A 22655-nucleotide genomic window follows, 5' to 3' on the forward strand; every position below is an offset into this window, starting at 1 on the left:
GTACACACGTACCGATCGTCGGCTGAACGATCGGCCGTCTTTTGTCCAGGGCTGTCCTGTCCGCTGAAAAGTGCAAAAGACTGCACACGAATTTTGTCGGCCAACAACAGCCGACTGCAGAAGTGATGTCATGTGATGGTTAACTTTCCGTGTCTTTTTTCTTCTCTGAGCATGCCCAGTCTTGCAAATCTGCCGATTGTCGGCCGAAATCTGTACTGACTGGCGAACAATCGGCCGTTCTGTTGTCGGCCTACAAAAATTTTAATGCCTGCAGGACAGATTCTGTTCGGCCGAAAATGCGATGTCGGCTGTCGGAAGCATCATACTAACAAGCCTACAATCAGCCGATCGGTCGGCGGCCGAATATTTGCGGCCGACAATCGGTACGTGTGTGCGGGGCTTAAATCTAAAGGAGATTATAAAATCAGATTGTAACATGTGTGGTCAACTATAGATCAATGATGAATCCAACCTGTAATCTTAGATGCTGAACATCCTCCTGGCACTCTTCTTCTTGCCAGTGATTCTCCAAATATTCTTTAACATTGTCTTGAATGTAAGGGAACAAAATTTCCTGTGTAAAACAATATAATTCATTACGGACGTCTGCACACATTTAAAAAAAAAAAATATTAATCAATAGTCCTTTATATTTTATTACTAATACATTAATCAATTGTTTACATGTAAAATTAGAGTTAATTAATCTCCAAAACACTTTTCTATAGATAAAATCAGAATAGAAGATTCTTTTTAATCTAAGATGCATATTACCATTTTTGTGCCTCTATATATGCAAATCAGCTTATGGTGGGGTTGCCCAAAAAGGCCTTGGCTTTCTTTGTTTAAACACAATGGCTAGGACTAGGGAATTTATATTCGCAGTAAAAAAAAGCCCAAGGGATCCTTTATGTTCAATGGCTCCCGATACTAGGAAACATTCTTAAACCATATTATTTTACAAGGTGTGCATACTAATTAACAGCCTTGAGGGAGACCAAATCATAGGCTAATTTTAATGTACCTTCAACACAAAGCAAACAATTAGGTTTTCCATGTTTATAAATTCAACTGCAAATGTACAATTAACCAAAACTAGAGGGAATCAAAACATACACTTTAGATTGGTATGTTTGCCTGCATTGGATAACAAATACTTGCTTTATTATCAGCAGGTCTTTTATACATGTTAGAGTAATAAAAGCCTAATGTATGATCTTATGCCAGTTTCACCAAAAAAAAAAATTTTTGGTGTCTTCACATTTTCTTTCCACTGCTAAATCACATGAGGTCAACAGGTCATCTATTGATCCCTAGGAATATCAGTAACACAATTCCTTCCCATTGTAAGTGGAAGTCATTTACATGAGACAGATGGTAGTTGTGTCTTGTTGCTCATATACTTCCCCCTTTGTTACTATTTTGTAACTAAAAGGCTGTATTTCAATAAAAGGAAAACAGGCCCCTTTCACACGGGGCGGATCCGATCGGCAGACTCCGCTAGCTCAGCGGGGATCGCTCCGTTGATCCCCGCTGAGCAGGCGGATGACAGGTCCGTCTCCACTCACTGTGCAGAGACAGACCCGTCAGAGTTCCGTTCTCCTCTATAGGGAGATCAGATGAAAACAGACAGCATGCCGTTTTCATCTGATTCGACCCGCTGGATGGATGGCGAACGTATCGCCATCCGTCTGTTTTGAGCGGATCTTGTCGGATCAGATAACAGACGGGTGTCAGCAGACACATCTCCCCTGAAATCCACCTCTCCATAGAGGAGAATGGGTGGCCCGATCAGGTCCACCTGAAAAATGGACAGGCGGACCTTATCGGTCCGATCGTGTGAAAGGGGCCTAAAGCAGGGTACACACTAGTAGAAAATCTGCCGAAAATTCCCGCCCGATGTGAAATCGTCCGATTTTCGCCTAGTGTGTACACAACTTTCAGCAGCCGATGCCGACATTTTCAACGAAAAAAAAACGGAGGGACAAACACCAAAAATGTTTTCGTCCGGCCGATTTTCGTTTAATGTGTATGCAGTACGTCCGTGAAAAATCGGATACGAAAGACTGCGCATGATCTGAAGTTGCTGACAACCAGGAAGTCTGGGAACAAATGTGCCAAAAAAAAAAGAAAAATTTGGACGAGAAATTTAGTGAACATTTATGCACTGTCGACTAAAAACGGTAATGAACGCTGAGAAGACAGAGAAAAATCGGAGGATATTTCGTCCGATTTTCATCAAGTGTGTATGGCCCTTAAGTCACACCAAGCTTCAAAAACAAATAGGGGTAATAAAATTCGTCACACTTTTCTGGAGGTGTATATGCAGTCAGAAGTACATGAATTTTCCCCAAGTTCCATCATTTGTCACAGTACTGCGAGACATATTTATAGAGTATCTAGGACACCCCTTATGACTTTGATAGGAGAATATGTTCTAAGATGTTACTCACTCAATTCAGTACCTACATTTCAATTGGGTCTGGACAGCACTTGGCTATCTGTGGTGCCTGGAATGACCACAATAGATGTTCTCAAAATATATTTTCCATAGAAGAAAACATGGCTGCCCCAACTGAAAGGTTTATTAAATGTTTGGCCTACACTGCTGTGGTAGGCTGGCCATAGACAGTTCAAATCTCGGCCAGTTCAGCAGGAACCGTCCAAGATTCGAACCGTGTGTGGGCAATCTGAATGTGCCAAGTTAATCAAACGATCGATCAACTCGGGTAAAGCCAGCCTGCCAGTTTCACTTGCGATTATCACTAGCGGCTGCTTTAGCCGCTAGCAATAATCACTGTCTTCTCCTGGCGGGGACAGCTGCCCCTGCCCCCTGCCAGCAATGTCTGTGTTGATGGGGGATAAGTGCAAATAATCCGTAGTTGCAGGAAAGACATTTGCACTGTCTATGGCTTGCCTTAGATTTAGGACTACAAAGTCAATTAAAGGATAAGTTAACCGTATTACCCATCCGGTCAAGTTTATACTTTTGAAAGCAGAAAAAAATGGACATCGCAGTTTGTTGTGTATGGGGCTGCGTAGCTGCAGACTGGTCAGAGTGCCCATGCTGTCCACAACCAAAAATGGCTACGATGGGCACGTGAGAAGCAGAACTGAACCACAGAGCAACGGAAGAAGGTGGCCTGGTCTGATAAATCATGTTTACTTTTATATCATTGGGGAAATCTGGAAGCAAAGTCAACACCTCAAACTTGTTGTTGTGTTCCTCAAACCATTCTTGCATCGCAGCATGTTGTGTATGGAGCTTTGTAGCTGCAGACAGGTCAGGGTGCCCATGATGACCCGTGTCTACACAAAAGTATCTACAATGGGCATGTGAGTTTCAGAACTGGACCACAGAGCAATGAAAGAAGGTGGCCTAGTCTGATGAATCACGAATTGCACTTTAACCTCAAACTTTTTCCCCCTTTAACTTCCCTGGCGGTCTGATTATGTCATTGTCACTGTGGAGAGGGCGGGCCGCAACGTCCTGACGAAGGAGGTTGATCCTCTGAAACGACGTTGCAGCCTGCCCTCTCCACAGTCTCAGCTGTCTCCTGCCGACTTCCGCAGAGGAACCGGCAGTGTCTTGTGACGCTGCATCCGGCTTGCGGCTGTGTGCCGCGGATGTCCCCAGGAGGAGGCACAGCGAGATCCCCTTCCCTCGGGATCTCCGGACCATCCAGCCCTGTGGCTGGGTGCTTGCGTCCCAACCACCCTCGGCACCTATCATTGGGGATCCATGCTTTTCACCTGAATGCTGATGTTGCTTCTCTTAAATGTAAGTGCATTGCAATAAATTTGTTTTTCATTTGACCACTACTCTGAACTGTCGCCCTTGTTTCTTTTATTCTGCATGTCTGGAGGGATCCCTCACCTCTTCTAGGAGCAGCCGGTCTTGCACCTCAACATAATTGGACTCCCTCCCCCACATATACTACAGAGACCATCTCCTCTTTCAACCCAGGACACCACACTGAAGCACACCTGCGGACAGGTTTTTTGGATTTATGACTATGTGCCATATATAACATTACTGTATGTACAGTCCTTCATTATGTGATTGCAGTGAGCGCTGATCCATCGATCCTGGTCGGTGTAGTATTGTTTTGCTTTCCCATTCGTTGTCACGTAATAGTGACGGGTACGAATGGAGATACAGTAATATAGTATTACTATATTATAATATAGTAATATATTATAGTAATATAAATACAGTAACTCATCCCAAGGAGTTCTCCATCCCTCAACCCAAGAGCCTGAGTACCGGTGACCTCACCAGCTGAACCCAGGCAGAGGGAGGAGATGTCCAGAGACACCTGCCTTGGACAAGGTAAAAAACAACAAACGGGATGAATGTCATCTTCAGCTTGCAGGACAGGAAACACAAGAACTGATGGGCAGCCAGTGGGCGGCCTCTTTGAAATCTATCTGTGCTTGTGATTCCTGCAGGAGGAGGAGCCTATCTCTCATGTGACCGTCCTGGAAGTTGACTTGGGAAACATTCACTGTGCAGCTCCACCCACAGCCCCCCCCCCCTCCCCAAAATTTACCTAAGCTCTATCTCGATTCAGCGACGAGCATGAGAACCGAGGTTCTCCCTCCTGATTGGCTGAGATGCAGCAGCAGGAGCCATTGGCTCCAGTTGCTGTCACTCACAGCCAGTGAGCCAATCAGGAGACGCAGGGCCGAGCTGTGGCTCCGTGTGTAAATGCATACACAGAGCCGCGGCTCAGGGAGCGCCTTTTTGGGTGCCCTCAGAGCAAGCTGCTTGCTGTGAAGGAACCCGGAAGGAGGGAGGGGCCAGGAGCACTGGTGGGGGACCCGAGAAGAGGAGGATGGGGGCTGCTCTGTGCAAATCCATTGCACAGAGCAGGTAAGTATAACATGTTTGTTATTTTTTTTTTTTTATAAAATCTTTACCTTTGCAATCACTTTAAACACTACATACAATAATCCTACCATCTATTAAAATCCTAATAAACGTTAGGTCACATAGTTAGTGAGGCTGAAAAAAAGACACCAGTCCAACCTATGGTAAGTGTGTGCTGTCAATAGTGCATTGTATACCCCTGTATGTTGTGGTCGTTAAGGTGCCCATCTAATAGTTTTTTGAAACTATTGATGCTCTTTGCGGATACCACTGCTTTTGGAAGAGAATTCCACATCCTTACCGCTCTGACAGTAAAGAACCCTTTACGCAATTTAAGGTTAAGCGGCTCCTCTTCTAATTTTAGTGAATGGCTGCGTGTCTTTTATATTCCCTTTCGCTGAAAAGTTTGTTCCCTATGCTAGGATCGCCAGTACAGTATTTGTACAATGATATGATATCCCCTCTTAAGCGTCTCTTCTCCAGAGAGAATAAATTCAGTGCTTGTAGTCTTTCCTCATAGCTGATGTCCTCCATTCCCCTAATTATTTTTGTTGCCCTTCTCTGGACTCTCTCCAGTTCCAGCACATCCTTCCTGAGGACCGGTGCCCAGACCTAGACGGCATACTTGAGATGTGGCCGGACCAGAGTCTTGTAGAGTATAGTCACATAGTTGCCCTCCCGGGGCTTTGATGTGTGGGTATGCGCACCCCCATACTTGATCAAGTAATTGTCGCCCTTAAAGCGGTAGTAAACCGCTGTTTTTGGATTTTTTTTAAATCCTGCAAGGCAATGTCATAATGTGCTAGTATGTTTCGCACACTAGCACAATATGTCAAACCTACCTTAACCACTTGCCGACTGCCCGCCGCAGTTTTACTGCGGCAGGCTGACTCGGCTGCGAGAAATGACGTATGGCCAGAAAGAGACATCAGAATCGTCGCTGTCGTCACTTTCCGTACCTGATGACGAATTTTCCCACAAATCGCTCAGTTCTTCAAGTAACTCCGTTTCGCAGTCGCTATTTTTTCAGTTCGTCTAAAAGCGCTTTTGTGCAAAAAAAAAATACGCTTTTTGGACGCAATGGTGTTTCAAAATTTTCCAGGCACAAAGCACTCGAAATGAAGATAGAAAATTCTGCGCTTTTGGACAAGGAATTGGCTGCAGCCAACCTCAAAATATAGTCCAAAAGGACTATATTAGTAAATATAGGGTAAGGTGAGGTAGGTGGCGCTGCCTATAGGTGATGAATAAATATGGAATAAATATAGGAAGGAATGTGCCTTCGCACTGAACTATGTATAATTAAAATAAAGTGCTAGTGGGCATGTACAAATATCAAATAACAGTACACAAAAAATATATGCAATGGAAACCAATATGGGTGATAAAAAAGAAGAAATGTGAATAAATAAAGTACACAAGTGAAAGTGATTCACTGGTTTATAGGAAGAAAACCAGGATTAAATAAAGCTAAGTAAGCCAAAAAATATATAAAAATCAATAAATAAATAAATTAAAATGTATATAATAAATATTATAAATATATATAGACAGTGCTCCAGTGAATATATACACATATAACGTGCCAAAGTGTAATGACTTAAAGTGGTCACTGGATTATAGCAATTATAAAAAACAAATGTAGGAAATTATTATTAATTAATTGTAGGTGATATAGTGAAACTGATATGAAATAAATAGTGATGCAATAAATAAATGGTCAAAAGTCCATAAAGTGCTGGAAATTTGGAAACTGTGCTTCAACAATTCTGATGGGTGATATTCGGGGTGGTCCGAGTGCTAGGTGCCAGGTGAAGGAACGGTGCACCCCTCCAATATATCCCGCACTCAGCAGAATTAGGGACCCCTACAGGGGTAATAAGCCTTAGGGTATTAATAAGTATCCTCTGTCAGGTGGTTCCTGTACACTGGACTCGTGGAGAAAGGGATCCCTGGATCATCTCATTCACATACAATATATACTCAATATGGTTGGTACAGCCTCATATCCCCATTCATCATATGGTAGGTATATGTCCGAGGTAATATGTAAGAAGAAGGCCTCATATAGTTATGTACCGTTTGAAATACTATTCTTTATTAAGATAAATCAATGTACTCACATTAAAAAGGACTGGTAAACAGGCAATCAGGGCAGTAGGGGCTGCAAAACCCTCGTTAGTGGCTGCTTCCGGGACGCTATGCGTATCAGCGGCCGGATCTGCGTTTCAGTGGGGCGGAAATTATGTAGCTAAGCACGATGTGTTTCGTCACCATTGACGTCATCAGGAGCGAAACGCGTCGTGCGTAGCTAAGTCATTTCCGCCCCACTGCAATGCAAGTGTGGCTCGGGGTTACCACTTTTGGCACTGAAAATTAACCCCAAGCCACACTCGGGAATACCACCAGGGAGGTTAAGGTGGCATATGTTTCCGGTCCAGAACTGGTTAAAGGATACGTTCACTTTTAAAAAAAAAAAAAAATTACCACATTTTTTGCAGGTAAAAAAATGGGCATTTACACTGAACAAAATTATAAACGCAACACTATTGTTTTTGCCCCCATTTTTCATGAGCTGAACTCAAAGACCTAATACTTTTTCTATGTACATAAAAGGCCTATTTCTCTCAAATATTGTTCACAAATATGTCTGAATCTGTGTTAGTGAGCACTTCTCCTTTGCCAAGATAATCCCTCCACCTCACAGGTGTGGCATATCAAGATGCTGATTAGACAGCATGATTATTGCACAGGTGTGCCTTAAGCTGGCCACAATAAAAGGCCACTCTAAAATGTGCAGTTTTACTGTATTGGGGGGGGGTCCAAAACCAGTCAGTATCTGGTGTGACCACCATTTGCCTCATGCAGTGCAACACATCTCCTTCGCATAGAGTTGATCAGGTTGTTGATTGTGGCCCGTGGAATGTTGGACCACTCCTCTTCAATGGCTGTGTGAAGTTGCTGGATATTGGCAGGATCTGGAACAGGCTGTCAAATACGCCGATCCAGAGCATCCCAAACATGCCCAATGGGTGGCATGTCCGTTGAGTATGCTGGCCATGCAAGAACTGGGATATTTTCAGCTTCCAGGAATTGTGTACAGATCCTTGCAACATGGAGTCGTGCATTACCATGCTACAACATGAGGTGATGGTCGTGGATGAATGGCACAACAATGGGCCTCAGGATCTCATCACGGTATCTCTGTGCATTCAAAATGCCATCAATAAAATGCACCTGTGTTCATTGTCCATAACATACGCCTTCCCATACCATAACCCCACCGCCACCATGGGCCACCACTCGATCCACAACGTTGACATGAGCAAACCGCTGACCCACATGACGTCATACATGCTGTCTGCCATCTGCCCTGTACAGTGAAAACCAGAATTCATCCGTGAAGAGAACACCTCTCCAAAGTGCCAGAAGCCATCGAATGTGAGCATTTGCCCACTCAAGTCGGTTACGACGACGAACTGCAGTCAGTTCGAGACCCCGATGAGGACAACGAGCATGCAGATGAGCTTCCCTGAGATGGTTTCTGACAGTTTGTGCAGAAATGCTTTGGTTATGCAAACCCATTGTTGCAGCAGCTGTCTGGGTGGCTGGTCTCAGACAATCATGGAGGTGAGGATGCTGGATGTGGAGTTCCTGGGCTGGTATGGTTACACGTGGTCTTCGGTTGTAAGGCCGGTTGGACGTACTGCCAAATTCTCTGAAACGCCTTTGGAGATGGCTTATGGTAGAGAAATTAAAATTTAATTCATGGGCAACAGCTCTGGTGGACATTTCTGCAGTCAGCATGCCAATTGCACGCTCCCTCAAAACTTGTGACATCTGTGACATTGTGCTGTGTGATAAAACTGCACATCTTAGAGTGGCCTTTTTTATTGGCCTGCACATCTTAGAGTGGCCAGCCTAAGGCACACCTGTGCAATAATCATGCTGTCTAATCAGCATTGTGATATGCCATACCTGTGAGGTGGATGAATTATCTCCGCAAAGGAGAAGTGCTCACTAAGGACTCTTTCCCACGGCCGCTCCGTGTGAGAGCTCCGCTGCGGTCCTTTTTTTTTTTTTTTTTTTTCACGGAGCGGATGACATTTCTGTCATCCGCTCCGTATGCCCGCATATTATCCCATCCGTTTGCGGATGATATGCGGACATAATGTAAGTCTATGGGGGTTTGCGGATGTCAGCGGATGACACCGCTGACATCCGATTTTCCTTCCTTTCCGTTTTTTGAACGGAACAAAAATAGGGTTTTGTTCAGTTCCAAAAAACGGAACAGAACTGACAGGAAGAAAATCGGATGTCAGCGGATGGTATTCCGCTGACATCCGCAATGCCATAGACTTACATTATGTCCGCAAATCATCCGCAAAAAAATAGGATGATTTGCAGACACACGGAGCGGCCGTGTGAAAGAGCCCTAACACAGATTTAGCCAGATTTGTGAACAATATTTGAGAGAAATAGGCCATTTTATGTACATAGAAAAGTCTTAGATCTTTGAGTTCAGCTCATGAAAAATGGGGGCAAAAACAAAAGTGTTGCGTTTATAATTTTGTTCAGTGTATTATTTTTTGTTGCAGGAGCCTGGAAAGCATTGCATCTCCTGCACACCGTCAGTGTATGGGCAAGCTGATACTCGTTGACAGGAACACTCAATGAACTACCAAACCCTCCACATCGCCATGGTAGTTCATTGAGAACTACAAGCCGACAGCCGCTAAAGATGTCAGGACTTGTAGTGCATTCAGACACACAGAGCACTGTGTATGAATTACGCGGCCGTGTGTGTGGAGCCCTGTTCAAAAACTGGCAGCTAGTACGGGGAACTTCTCCCCATACTGCTGCCACAGGAAGGGGGCAGCTGGCGACGGTTGCACCACTGGAAACATGTTACATGTTCAACCCTAAAGTTGGGTGGAACATGTTCCCAAGAGTGAACTTATCCTTTAAAACAAAAACCCCCTTCTCCATTCGGTCTTCCTTCAGGGTTTATTGGACTCCAGCTGTGTGAGTGGCGATGACGTCACTCCCGCGCATGCGCAGGAGCTGCTGTACATGGCACAGGACTCTGAAGAAACAGCACGGTATGCCGTTGCTTGTAGAAAAAGAAATAGCCGCACATCCAGGGATTCCAATAAGTTTCAAATACCTGTTGCAAGTGATGACACCAAAGACACCAACATGAAGTCTCGTAGATGCGTTTCACACATACATTGTGTGCTTAATCATTAATTACTAAGCACAAGATGTATGTGTGAAACGCGTCTACGAGACTTCATGTTGGTGTCTTTGGTGTCATCACTTGCAACATTTTGGAATTAAAGGTATTTGAAACTTATTGGAATCCCTGGATGTGCGACTATTTCTTTTTCTACAAGTGTTCCCACGGAGGCGGGCCGGGGCCAGCACTCTATGGGATATCCTATCTCCTGGCAATTACCACACACTATACACCTGAAACAGCTTTTTCCTTTCTTCAGTATGCCGTTGCTTGAGCACACGCGCCCATGACATCACTGGCTGTATCAGAAGTAAATATCTCCTAAATGGTGCACGTTGAGGAGATATTTACTGTACCTATAGGTAAAAGTCATAATCCCACTTAAAAGGTGCAGGGACTTCTTTTTGTAGTTTCTTATTTTTATTGAATTCAAAACATGTAGTTATACAAAACAAAAAATATTGGGCATACCATAGGAGCTTCTTTTTGATGGACAAACGCGCATCAAGTGAATGGGCTTCCCTATATGACACGTGAAAATCGTGATTTTTAAAATCATGCAGCAGGAACGCTGGTTCCCACTAGGGCTGGGCGATAAAACGATACCGATGTGTATCGCGATAGTCACGTGATCGATAGCAATAAAAAAATTGAACGATGAAACGTTTGATATTAGAACTTGAAAGTACTATGTTTTTTTCGCCTTTTTCTGCTTGTTCAGCCAGCCCCTGTGTAACTACACACACCCTGGGGCTCCAGCCAGCTCGTAGTCCGCCGCACAGGAACCGAACTCCCCAGTAACGGACCACCGCCGCGCCTGGATGTGACGTCCGCTGCGGGCGGTGCGTCTGTACAGGGGCTGCGGCGCGCTGTGATAGGTACAGAGAACTCCCCGGCCTGGATGTGACGTCAGTCAGCTGCCGGGAGAGGAAGCGGGCGGTGCGTCTGTACAGGCCAGGGGCTGTGATAGGATAGGTACTATCCTATCACAGCCCCTGGCCTGTACAGACGCACCGCCCGTTTCCTCGCCCGGCAGCTGACGTCACATCCAGGCCGGGGAGTTCTCTGTATCTATCACAGCGCGCCGCAGCCCCTGTACAGACGCACCGCCCGCAGCTGACGTCACATCCAGGCGCGGCGGTGGTCCGTTACTGGGGAGTTCGGCCCTAGTCTACCCCCCCTCCTCTCTGTCCATCAGCCGCCGTCCGGCCGCAGTTTTGAATTTCATCATTTAAATGGGAGAACGCTTCTGCGCTCTTCTGGGATTTTAAAAAGGTCAGAATTAGGAAGGAGGAAAAAAATGTCTTCTGTATAGCAAGCGGCAACCTCGGATGAATGAACCATATAGGTTATCTATAATTGTTACGCGGGGGCTGGCTGCACAAGCGGAAAAAGGCGAAAAAGACAATTGTACAAAAAACGAGTTTGAAAAAAAAAAATAGTACTTTCAATTTAAACTAAAAAAGGTGGCCGGTTACTGGGGAGTTCTGTTCTCTGTACCTCAGAGAGGCAGAAGAGCAATCTGCCTATGTAAACAAGGAAGACCGCCGTTCTGATAGGGGAATAGAGATTTTGTGTTCTTGCTAAGCAGGAACACAGATCTGTCTTCACTCAGCCAGAGCAACCCCTCCACAGTTAGAAAGCACCACCTAGGCACACATTTAATCCTTTAACCGCCCCTGGTGTTAACCCCTTTCCTGACAGTGTCATTAGTACAGTAGCAGTGCCTATTTTTAGCCCTGATCACTGTAATAATATTACTAGTTCACAAAAAAGTGGCAAACGTGTCAGTCAGGTGTCCAATTTGTCCAGCGCGATGTCACAGTCTGATCGCCGCAAATACTAGTAAAAAAAAAAAATTTAATTAAAGAAAAAGGCCAGAAAAATATCACATAGCTGGTTGATGCGATAACTTTTGTGCAAACCAATATACGCTTATTTGAATTGTTTTTAAAAATAAATATGTAGCAAAATACATATTGGTATAGACTGATGAAAAAATTTGATTTTTTACATTTTTTTTATTGGAAATGTTTTATAGCTGAAAGTAAACAATAGTTTTTTTCAGAATTGTCGCTCTATTTTTTTGTTTATAACGCAACAAATAAAAACCGCAGAGGTGATCAAATACCACCAAAGGACAGCTCTATTTGTGGGGGGGGGGGGGGGGAAGAAACGACCACACAATTGTCAGTTAAAGTAACGCACTGCAGCCAGTATCGAAAAAAAAAAAATGACCTGATCATTATGGGGGTAAAAGCTTTGTAAGGGAAAAACCCAGAACTCATGGGTTTCCGTAACATTTCGACTGCTGGAGCCAGATTGAAAATTGTTTTTATTTAGGCTGCATTCCCATGTCAGCGTATTGATCGCGGGCAGAATCGCTGCGATTCCGCCCGCGATCCGGAAATCATTGCAAATCGCGGGACGCCTGTGCGTTGCCCATGATTTGCAATAGCACCCAAAACGCTGGGCGATGTTGCCGCAATTTCCGCCTGCCGAATCGCGGTAACATTGTGCAAAAAAAATCGCGGGACGCATTACGCTCCAAAGAAGCTTTTGTACTTTTTAGGGTGTAATGCGTCCCGCGATTTTTTTAGCGCAATGTTACCGCGATTTGGCAGGCGGAAATCGCGGCAACATCGCACAGCGTTTGGGGTGCTATTGCAAATCATGGGCAACGCACAGGCGTTCCGCGATTTACAATGATTTCCGGATCGCGGGCGGAATCGTGGCGATTCTGCCCGCGATCAATAAGCTGATATGTGAATGCAGCCTTAGACAAACATGTAGGTAGAGACATGTTTGGAGAGCAATTCAGTTAGGGCTCTTTCACATGGTCCACATTCCATTGCGGACCGTGCTCTGCTCAGCGGGGATCGATCCGCCGATCCCCGCTGAGCCGGCGGATGACAGCTCCGTCTCCGCTCTGTGTGCGGAGAGGGAGGTGTCAGAGCCCCGCTGCTCTCTATGGGAAATCGCGGACCGCCTGTCCGCTCTCATCCGATCCGATCCCCAGGACGGATGGAAAATAGAGTTTCCATCCGTCCGGATTTCACGGACAGGATCGGATGCGGATGGCATCGGACATGTCACCGATGGCATCCGCTGCTCCATAGGGCTGAATGGGGCATGCGATCAGATGAACCTAAAAAACTGACAGGCGGATCTGATCGGAACGCCCGTGTGAAAGAGCCCTTACATACATTCTGTGGATTTGATAAACATTGTTCCCCAAACATGTCTGTCTAAATAAATATGATTTTCAATCTGGCTTCAACAGTCAAAATGTTACTGAAATCCATGAGTTCTGGGTTTTTCCTTACAGCTTCCAGGGCTGAAGTGGTTAAACTGAGCGAGGGCTGATCTAATAAGATCAATGGGGGAGGAGTGTGAATGAGCCCCATTCCTGCTCACACTCAGCTGGAAACGAAAGGGAATTTTCGAAGGCTGGAGGCAACCAATCAGCTTCAATCTTTTATTTTTAAAGCCTAACTGAAGAAGCTAAAGATAGTAGCCGATTGGTTTGCAGTTATGAATGAACAGACAGCACATATGAGCTACCCATGTCCTCTGAGATCCCTTACCTTGACAAAGGTAATCGGGGTGGTGGTGCCCTCGATATCTAGGAGCACAGTGCTGACACAGGCAGGCACGGTAAGTGAGCCCATGCTTCTCCAGCTGAGGGGCGGAAGCTGCAGTGTGAGGAGGAGGCGGGAGCACTCTCCTCAATGTGCTTCTACTGCCTGCACTGCTAACATGGACAACGAGGCTACCTGCAGCTCACACAACCGCTGATACCGGCCGCGTGTAAGTGTTCACTATGTACGTATAGTAGGCGCCCCTTGTACACCTCGGGCGTCCTTCTTGTATTTTACACACCGTACACAAGAAGCCACCCTCCCAGTCGGGCCTTGTGCACACGACCTCAGCACCTATCCTCAATTTCCAAGCTCCCCCCTTTGTCTCCCATGCGCAGCCCCCGCCCAACCTTCTCCACTTCCGGTCGTGCCGCCTCCCCCCGGTCCGTATTCAGCCAATAGAGGGGGAGCACGCTCACGTGACGTCTAGAGTATGGCGGCTAGCTATTGGCTCCCGCTCCTGATATATAAGCTGAGGGCGGGCTGCGGGAGGATCCTTTCCGTTGTTGTCTGTGGCGGAGACGGGTCAGGTCTCTTCCTTGTAGGCTTTGTGGCTAGCCGTTGGTGTAATCATGAGCGGGTACAGTAACGCGGACGAGTACTCCGAAGGAGCCAAGATCAACGCCAGCAAAAACCAACAAGATGATGGGTGAGTGTGGGGAGCGCCGCTCTCGGCCTTGTAGGGAAGATGGTGGGGGCGAGGGAACACAGCGGAGGGGGGAGGGCTATTATTGTCCCCCACCCCTCAGGGGTATCTATACTGCCGCTGCTTTTGTTAAACAGCGCCCGTGCTATTTGCGTTCATTCTAAATAGCATGTCGTCAGCAGTAGCCAATAAGAAGAGAGCGGGCGGAGCTATCGCACGCTTGCTTCTGGTTGGCTTACTGAGTGACGTAAGCGCGCCAGCCTTCCCTTGTAAGTATACAGCCGTGATACGCTGACGCTCGCACTGTACTAGAGCTTCTAAATATAACCGCTTCCATTATGACTGCTTAATGGCATAGGCAGGATCTATAGCAACTGCTCATGGCAACCAATCGCCCTTTATCTTTCAATGTAGAAGCTTATTTAGGCAAGCTGATTGGTTACCATGCATATCTGCTCCAGCAGCCCCCCCCTAGAGCTTTTTACTTTGCAGTGTGATTAGCCTTCTGCAAGTGTCTGTTATGTGCCAGCTTTCTCAGAGCATCTTAAAGGCATTGGGGGTTAATTTACTACATCTGGGGAGAGACTTTTAGTGCAGCTCTGCATAGAAACCTATTGGCTTCCTGTTTTGTTTTTTCCTAATTCAACTGGTTTCTATGCAGAGCTGCACCAGATTTTAGTAAATCAACCCCATAGTCCACATTCTGGAAAATGTAGTAAATGCCACTGAGCAACTATTTGTGTTCTATATATTTTTTAAATCACGCATGCAGAGCATTGCACCTGTGATCAGTGGATCATGGGTGCAAGATACAGGCTCTAACTTTTACCCCAGGCCCATGAAAACCTCCAGGTGTGAATCTGGAGGAAGTAAACACTGGCTGAATGTGGTCCATTGTGATTCTTGTTGTAGGTGGGACTTGTAGTCTTTCCATTCAGATCCTGTGATTGGATGACACAGCTGTGTGGGCTCCACCCATATACAAAAGAATGCCCAGGTATTCAGGCCAGTGGGGGAGTTAGAGAATGGGACATGAGAACCTGGATGCAAAGGTACACTAAGCCTTTCATCTTCTTCCTCCCCATGGACCTTTTTTCTGACCCAGAGCTGACATTTAGCGAAGGGAAGGAGCAGCATCTCCTTTAGAGAGCTAGGATTCCTCCCAAACACTTTCCTTGATGTGTAGTCTTTATCCAGCATTTCATCTTTTCTAAGAGTGCCTCCCATTGTGGCATTTAGTCAACTGTCTGATTTCAGTACTGCCCTGATTTCAATATGATGTATGAAGGTCAATAAAATGCTGCTTTTTTTTATAAAAATGCCCGCAAAACCTTTAACACTGCATTTAGGCCGGTTTCATACTGAATTGCAGTTAAATCCATGTACATTCTAATCCAGTTGTCTCCAAACTATGGCCCTCCAGTTGTTCAGGAACTACAATTCCCATCATGCCTAGCCATGTCTATGAATGTCAGAGTTTTACAATGCTTCATGGGATGTGTAGTTCCGCAACAGCTGGAGGGCCATAGTTTAGTGATCCCTGTTCTAATCTATTGCATGTTTTAACATGCATTGATCAGAATTATACGATTTTCGATGTGTATAAGTGCAGACTATTGAGTGCAGCTGAAATTGCTTTTTGTTTCTAATACCAGTTTTTTTTTTTTCTCCCCCTCTCCTTTCAAAGGAAAATGTTTATTGGAGGGCTCAGCTGGGACACAAGTAAAAAAGATCTTACAGAATACCTGTCGAGATTCGGTGAAGTGGTTGACTGTACGATTAAAACAGATCCGGTCACTGGACGATCAAGGGGTTTTGGCTTTGTTCTCTTTAAAGAGGCTATCAGTGTTGACAAAGTAAGTGTTTTTTGTTTTGCCATACAAAGTGAGAAATATTTGGGAAGTATGACACAAGCAGCTGTTTTCTAACTCAAGCAAAGCGTACTAGCGTTCAACAGAGACTTCCAATTGCAGTGAGGGCAGTGCTTTAACTTGGAAGTAGTATATGGTCAGAGCTTCCTACGCTGTTAAGCACCATAAAAATACAATATTTTTACAATTCATAAATAAACTTACAAGATGACTTTTCTGAGTGGGGAGGGGATAATCCAGTATGGCTGGTAGCGGTTTCCAAAGTTAGATTAGCTAGGGGGTTTTGTAGTGGAAATGTAGTTTTACTTTAAAGTGGATCTTCAATGCATCTGAGCACCACAAACGTGATTTAATTCATTTTAAGTATTTAAAGCAAAACCCTCTGCATGCATTATTTTGTTGGGAAATCCCTTTGAAAAACAACCCCCTAGCTAGCATTTCTGGCTCTGGCCACCTTGTGGGAGGGCAATTGAGTCAATGTAGCATTTATTTCTTGGAAACGTATCGGTCCTTAGCTCAGGTGTGCTTAAAGGTAGTTCTAACCCCCTGACATGCCTCAACATTTGGCATGTCATTTTGGGGGGGGGGGGGGCGGGTACCTAGTTTTGACATGTACCCGCTTCCGCTCTGAGCACTGCGGCGCCCTAAGCGGAAGTTCTCCTCTCCCCCCTCCCTCCCTGCAATCTTCTGGGACATGTCAGGTCCCAGAAGATTGCCGGCCAATCACGACGCGTAGCGCAACTTGCACATGCGCAGTGCGTGCCCGGTTGTGAATCCACAAACTGTCACAGCCGGGTGCCCACACCAGTGATGCCGGCACCACAGAGCAGGGAGGGAGAAGTGAGGCTTCAGGCAGCCGCATCGCTGGACCGTGGGACAGGTGAGTGTGTGTTTAGGCTGGAACTCCGCTTTAACTGAGAAAACCCCTTCTGAGGACTCCTGTAATCTGACATAATTTGCCTAGGCAAGAAACTAGGTAGTAACTGAAGAAATATAAAAATGTTTAAAACCAGTAAATCTATTTACTCATTCTAGCAGCGTGAGGATTAAAAATAAAAATCACTTAAGTAGAGCTTCTCTCCACATCAATGCTGAGATTTTTTTTTTTATTTTTCCTGATTCCATTACTCTACGTTTATTAAACTCCAGGTACTTGAGCTGAAGGAACACAAACTTGATGGAAAACTTATTGATCCCAAAAGAGCAAAGGCATTGAAAGGCAAGGAGCCTCCCAAGAAAGTCTTTGTTGGTGGCCTAAGCCCTGATACTACAGAGGAACAGATCAAGGACTACTTTGGTGGTTTTGGTGAAGTAAGTAAACAAACTCTATGGCTTCAGAGGGAACTTTTGTACAAGGTTTTTTCATTGCTGGTAAACTTTGGCTGGTGGGGGGGGTGAACTTTACATGTAAATCTGTAGAAAACAGTAATGCAATATGCTGCCTTTCTGGCATATAAACATGTTTGAGCATGACAAAAGGTAAAATATTGGACTAGTCCTATTGAGGGGTTTTGGTTTCTTGTGTATGAAGCATCTGGAATTGGACAAAGGACTGTAGTACAGCCCATAAACCCAATTTTCCGCTTTCCTTACTTTAGGCTTGTGGATGCAGTTGCTGTTTTTAACCTAATTGACAAAAGCTTGATGTGCATGTTACAAAGGACTTTTTGGAGCCTGCGTAGGATGTGGTCTAAATTTTTGTGGAATTTTTTTTGTGTAGATTGAGAACATTGAACTTCCCATGGACACAAAGACCAATGAAAGGAGAGGGTTCTGTTTCATCACATACACAGATGAGGAACCAGTAAAGAAGTTGTTGGAAAGCCGATATCACCAAATCGGCTCAGGGAAGGTAAGATGATGAACTCTAAGGCTCCCTTTTCTACAATGTTGGCTTTCAATATTCCATGTATTTAGTGACCCTTTTTTTTTTTTTCTCCCCTTAGTGTGAAATCAAAGTTGCACAGCCTAAAGAAGTCTACAGGCAACAGCAGCAGCAGCAACAACAAAAAGGAGGAGGAAGAGGAGGTGCAGTGACACCACGAGGTGGTGGAAGGGGGAGAGGCAGAGGTATATAAAATGCTTTCCAACCTATATTGAATTGTGAAGTGTAAACAAAAGTGAAGCCCTATGTCAGCAAAACAGTTGTGGACAGAATAGGGCCTCTTGTTAGTACTATTTTGGTCTGCAGATTTTTGGAGATGTGATGGAATCTCTGAAATATTGACCATTAAAATATTCTAGAGTGGTATTGGGTTTTTTCTGCTGTATTTGCCTTCTGGCAAGTGACCACACACCCATTTCTTGTCACATGGGACAAGAATTGAATGAAAAGAAACAGACTTGAAATCCTGGTAGTTTTTACTATGGGGTGAGTGCTTTAAGGAAAAATCTAGTATTTTTCCCCATAAGGTTGGAAACCTTTCTAGACTGCTCACAATGGAGTGGTGTTTGAGATGGAACTTTAAGTTTTTTAATCTGCAGTCTTGGGAAGCAACATAAATCGCTCTAACAAGACAGTCTACTATTCAGCAGCATGAAGTTGCTCCAGTACCGTGACTTGGCAGATTCTTTATTTTGACATGCATTTGGGTGCTTATTGGGCCTGTTCATGTAGTAAAAAGCGCATGTCAAAATACTGCATAGACTAGTAGTCTCCAGGACATGGACTATAATCCATGCTGCAGGTAGACCAGATGGCATCTGTAATGGCTGGGCTGATGCAGTTCCAAGGCAAACCCTGGAAACACGTTAGTTTAGCCATTACGGATGCCCATCTGGTCCTTCTGCTGCTTTGGATTAGTCAATGACCTGGAGGCTACCCGTCAAAGCAGTATATTGTCATGCTCTTTTTACTACATTTTAGTATGATGTATGTTACCTTTCTATTCTTCAAATGTTTTAATAGTATTGCACTAGGTTGGTGTGCCCTCGTTTGTCGCTTCCAGTACTTGTTGGATACCCATGGTCCTGAGGGCAGCAAGATCCCAGGTGCTGTCAGTCTAGGATACTCCTTTTCCCCGAGCATAGCACCTGAGTGCAGAAGTTGCATTGTGGATTGTTCCTGTAGTATGAGCCAGGCAAAACTTAAGTTAAGAAATTGCAGGTTCATTGTGGTCTGGGTTTTTGATATGTTCATCATTGAAACCAGAAAGATTCACTCCATAGGGACGCCACAAACATAGTTCTAGTCTTTGCAAAACTTTTTGCAAAAATTGCAGTGGTACCCTAAGCAACCTTAATTGTGCTGTGATTTTTAATGTATGTATTCCCTTAAAGGTCAAGGTCAGAACTGGAATCAAGGTTACAATAACTACTACGATCAAGGATATGGAGGCTATGGAAGCAACTCTTACAATGATTATAACAACAGTTATGGTGGATATGACTATTCAAACTACAACTATGGAAACTATGGTGGATACAATCAAGGTTACACAGACTACAGTGGTGAGTGGAAAACTTATTAACCACTTGAGCTCCGGAAGATTTTTTTTTTCCCCTTCATGGCCATTTTTTTGCTATTTGGCACTGCGCTGCTTTAACTGGCGAAATGCGTGGTCACACAAATGAAATTTATATATATTTTTTTTTTCACATAGTGCTTTCTTTTGGTGGTATTTGATCACCACTGGGTTTTTTGTGATCTTAACGAAAAAGGTGGAACATTTTGAAGGAACTATTCTTACTTTCTCCCATAAAACCTATCCAATCAAATTTCTTCATAAATTTTGGCCAAAATGTATTCTGCTACATGTTTTTGATATATAATTACCTGTAATAAATTAAATAAATAATTAAAATCCCAATAAGTGTTTTTTATTGATTGGTTTGCGTGAAAGTTATAGTGCCTACAAACTATGGTGTGTGTAAATAAATATTGGATTTTTTATACTACTAATGGCGGCAATACTGTGGCAGGAGGAGAACTCACTGACATTTACAGTGATATTACTGATGACACTGGCTGGGAAGGGGTTAAAATCTAGGGCAATCAAGGGGGGTTAAGTGTGCTGCTTTTCACTAATCTGTTGATTAGGGATGAGAACTGTCAGCTCACTCTGTACTTGGCAACGCAGTTGTACATGGCAGATCAGCAGGTCTTGGCCATGAATCATTGGCTGGGACCTGCTCTGCTGACAGGCTCCAGCTGGGAACAATCGGTTACATGCATGTATGCATGCCCTAAACCCAGAAGTAGGCAGCAACATATGGGTATACTGCTTTGCCTACAGCCACCTGCAGTACATGGCAGGCAGGTGTTTAAAGACAAACCATTAGGAAAGTTAAAACTTTAGAACAAGGCTTTTTTTTTTTGTTTTATTTTCTTACCCCTTCCCCCCCAACTTGCTGTTTTTATTGATTGTATTTGACTGTAACATAACCTTCAAGATGTTGCTGAGCTTTTACATTTTTATAATATTTTAACTTGTTTTGCTGCAGGCCAGCAAAGCACATATGGCAAGGCATCTAGAGGAGCCGCAAGTCACCAAAATAACTATCAGCCTTATTAATGGCTTTTACAATCACATCAGGTATGTATAAAGCAGAATGGATATCTTAACCTTTTAGATTTAAATTTTTAATAAAGAGAAATTTAATCTGTGTGGACTCATTTTGTAAATGTTAAATTGTGAACAGCTTTGTTGTAAACTCTATTGCATAGTATTTTTTTTAGAGCTTTAACTTAAAGACGAACCTTGAGTATTTTTCCCTATTAAGTAAAAATTCTTTAAATTGGTGTAATCTGGTATTTTTGCCAGATGAACTAAGGAATAAATAAGCAAATTTTTTTTAAAAGTAAATACCAAGGTAAAGTACTGAAAATGGGTACAACTTAAGGTAAAGAAGAATGTTGTCTTCTAACTCTGACATTATACCTTGTTTGTACCCGCCAGCGGGAACTTCATTGCAGGCCGTGTGTCACCCTGACCACGTCTATCTCTGGGGTCGCACGTTGTGGGCAGAGTGCAAGGCGTACACCAGAAACCGCTGTCCTGTGGTATGGTCTCTTCCAACTTCATGTACCAGCGTAAAGATTAAACTGGGAAAAACTACTTCAGACTTTGCTTCTTAACCTTCAAAGTCTTTTTGTTAACGTTCATTAATTGTTTTGCAGGCATTTTTAAAGTAAATGTATTCACAGCTTAATATTGGCTTTTCTTAAAGGGATGTATCCAGAGCTTTTGTTTATTTTTAGGATTAATGTTTAATTCCTTTCTTTATAGCTAATAGAGAAATCTGCAGAGGACTTATTTAACTGGAGGGTGAAATGTTTATATATGGTCATATGCACATAATTTTCTTTTTACTTTGGTAGACTTGAAACCTATTTAGTTGGGGGTTAAATGCCTAGCAAAGGATATGAATGCATATTTTTTTTCTTAGAGAATTTTTAAATGGGCTATGCAATGCTAAACCTTCCAAGAAACTAATACATGTCTGTCTTATAGGTAGCTATGGCTAAGGATCGGCTACAGGAGGCTTTCATCCAGACTGGGAGTTTACAATTTTCTCTTATGAGGACTTTGTGTACAGGACACGCTTGTGTCTTGATGTAAATAGCATCCGGTCCCCTCAACCCACTTTTTTTTTTTTTTCCCCTCCATGATCTATCCACTTCATCTGTGTATACAGTGATTTTATGTTCCCCCTAATTTTATGTTTATAAGTGTAATTTTGTGACATTCACTGCAGCGTGTCCAGTGTGATTTATAATAAAATTTTAAAAAAAAGTTATGGTTGTGAAATCTAATTATTAGAATGCAATGTCAGCAGCTGCCCTTAAACCATTTTCACATAAAATGCCATTATCCTTTCAGCCAATAAACCACCCTGTACACTGCAGCCAGAATCTTCCACTGGCCACCTTTTTTGTGCTGTTGCTCCTAATGGTGAGCAGTTTCCAAATTCTGACCCAAGGTCTCCATGGCCTAGAGGTAGTGTTTGTCAGAAAATGCCCTGTTAATCAAGCAGTAAGTGGCAAGAAATTTGACTTCGAGGCACCAGCGTTGCCTGGTCTCAGATGTTCCTCTTAAGCACACCTACAAAGTTAAGGGTTAAATAAGCCTAGAAAAATGGCATTCTGAACAACCTCATAATCGTGCAGATGAATACAAAAACATTTTTGAATGAAGTGGAATTCAAGGTTTATTTTGACTTTAGTCTTGGTTGGGCCAAGTTGCTCAAACATTACTAATACAGCTGCTTCATGTACTGATCTACAAGATGCTGCAATGTGTTATGCAGTTGTACAGAAGACTTACCATTTGCTACTGGAACTAGTCGGCCTCTTCGCATCTACAATTCAGAAAATCTGTCTGTATTTATCAACCCAAGGTCACTTGTGATTGGCTGGCTGAGGTGGGTAGGTAACGTCAAAATT

The 22655-nt window shown here is 43.9% G+C and overlaps 2 protein-coding genes across 5 annotated transcripts in view; one reads left to right on the forward strand and one right to left on the reverse strand.

Annotated features, from left to right (window-relative positions):
- Window positions 1–13884, reverse strand: part of ENOPH1 (enolase-phosphatase 1) — a 44723-nt gene extending 30839 nt beyond the window's left edge. Inside the window, exons 1-2 of the mRNA XM_082272315.1 lie at window positions 13700–13884; window positions 473–574 (exon numbers count right to left, since the gene is read on the reverse strand). Of these exons, the coding sequence (XP_082128441.1) occupies window positions 473–574; window positions 13700–13783 (186 nt within the window). The 5' untranslated portion in view covers window positions 13784–13884. The remainder of the gene's footprint in view (window positions 1–472; window positions 575–13699) is intronic.
- Window positions 13885–14240: 356 nt separating this feature from the next.
- HNRNPDL (heterogeneous nuclear ribonucleoprotein D like) lies at window positions 14241–21872 on the forward strand. Of its 4 annotated transcripts, none has more exons than XR_014225904.1 (9): window positions 14241–14402; window positions 16087–16255; window positions 17420–17581; window positions 17991–18122; window positions 18217–18341; window positions 19548–19720; window positions 20714–20805; window positions 21169–21272; window positions 21724–21872. XR_014225904.1 is itself a non-coding variant. In XM_082272272.1 (8 exons), exons 1-7 carry the CDS (start codon window positions 14326–14328, stop codon window positions 20782–20784), a joined length of 909 nt encoding a protein of 302 aa, XP_082128398.1. In that variant the 5' UTR covers window positions 14241–14325; the 3' UTR covers window positions 20785–20805; window positions 21728–21872. The 4 variants fall into 4 exon arrangements, 2 of the variants coding, with proteins under 2 accessions (XP_082128398.1, XP_082128397.1); XR_014225905.1 differs by having other exon boundaries at window positions 21728–21872; XM_082272272.1 differs by lacking the exon at window positions 21169–21272 and having other exon boundaries at window positions 21728–21872.
- The last annotated feature ends 783 nt before the right edge of the window (window positions 21873–22655 follow it).

Source organism: Pelophylax lessonae (genome assembly GCF_965119305.1).
Source record: "Pelophylax lessonae genome assembly, chromosome: 1".
NCBI lineage: Eukaryota > Metazoa > Chordata > Amphibia > Anura > Ranidae > Pelophylax > Pelophylax lessonae.

Excerpts from the sequence above, each read along its gene's own strand:
- HNRNPDL (XM_082272272.1), top strand. The coding sequence starts at position 14,326 with ATGAGCGGGTACAGTAACGCGGACGAGTACTCCGAAGGAGCCAAGATC. Across the intron at positions 18,342-19,547 it reads GGAAGGGGGAGAGGCAGAGG|AGGTCAAGGTCAGAACTGGA; the intron begins TATATAAAATGC and ends GTATTCCCTTAA. Across the intron at positions 19,721-20,713 it reads AGGTTACACAGACTACAGTG|GCCAGCAAAGCACATATGGC; the intron begins GTGAGTGGAAAA and ends GTTTTGCTGCAG.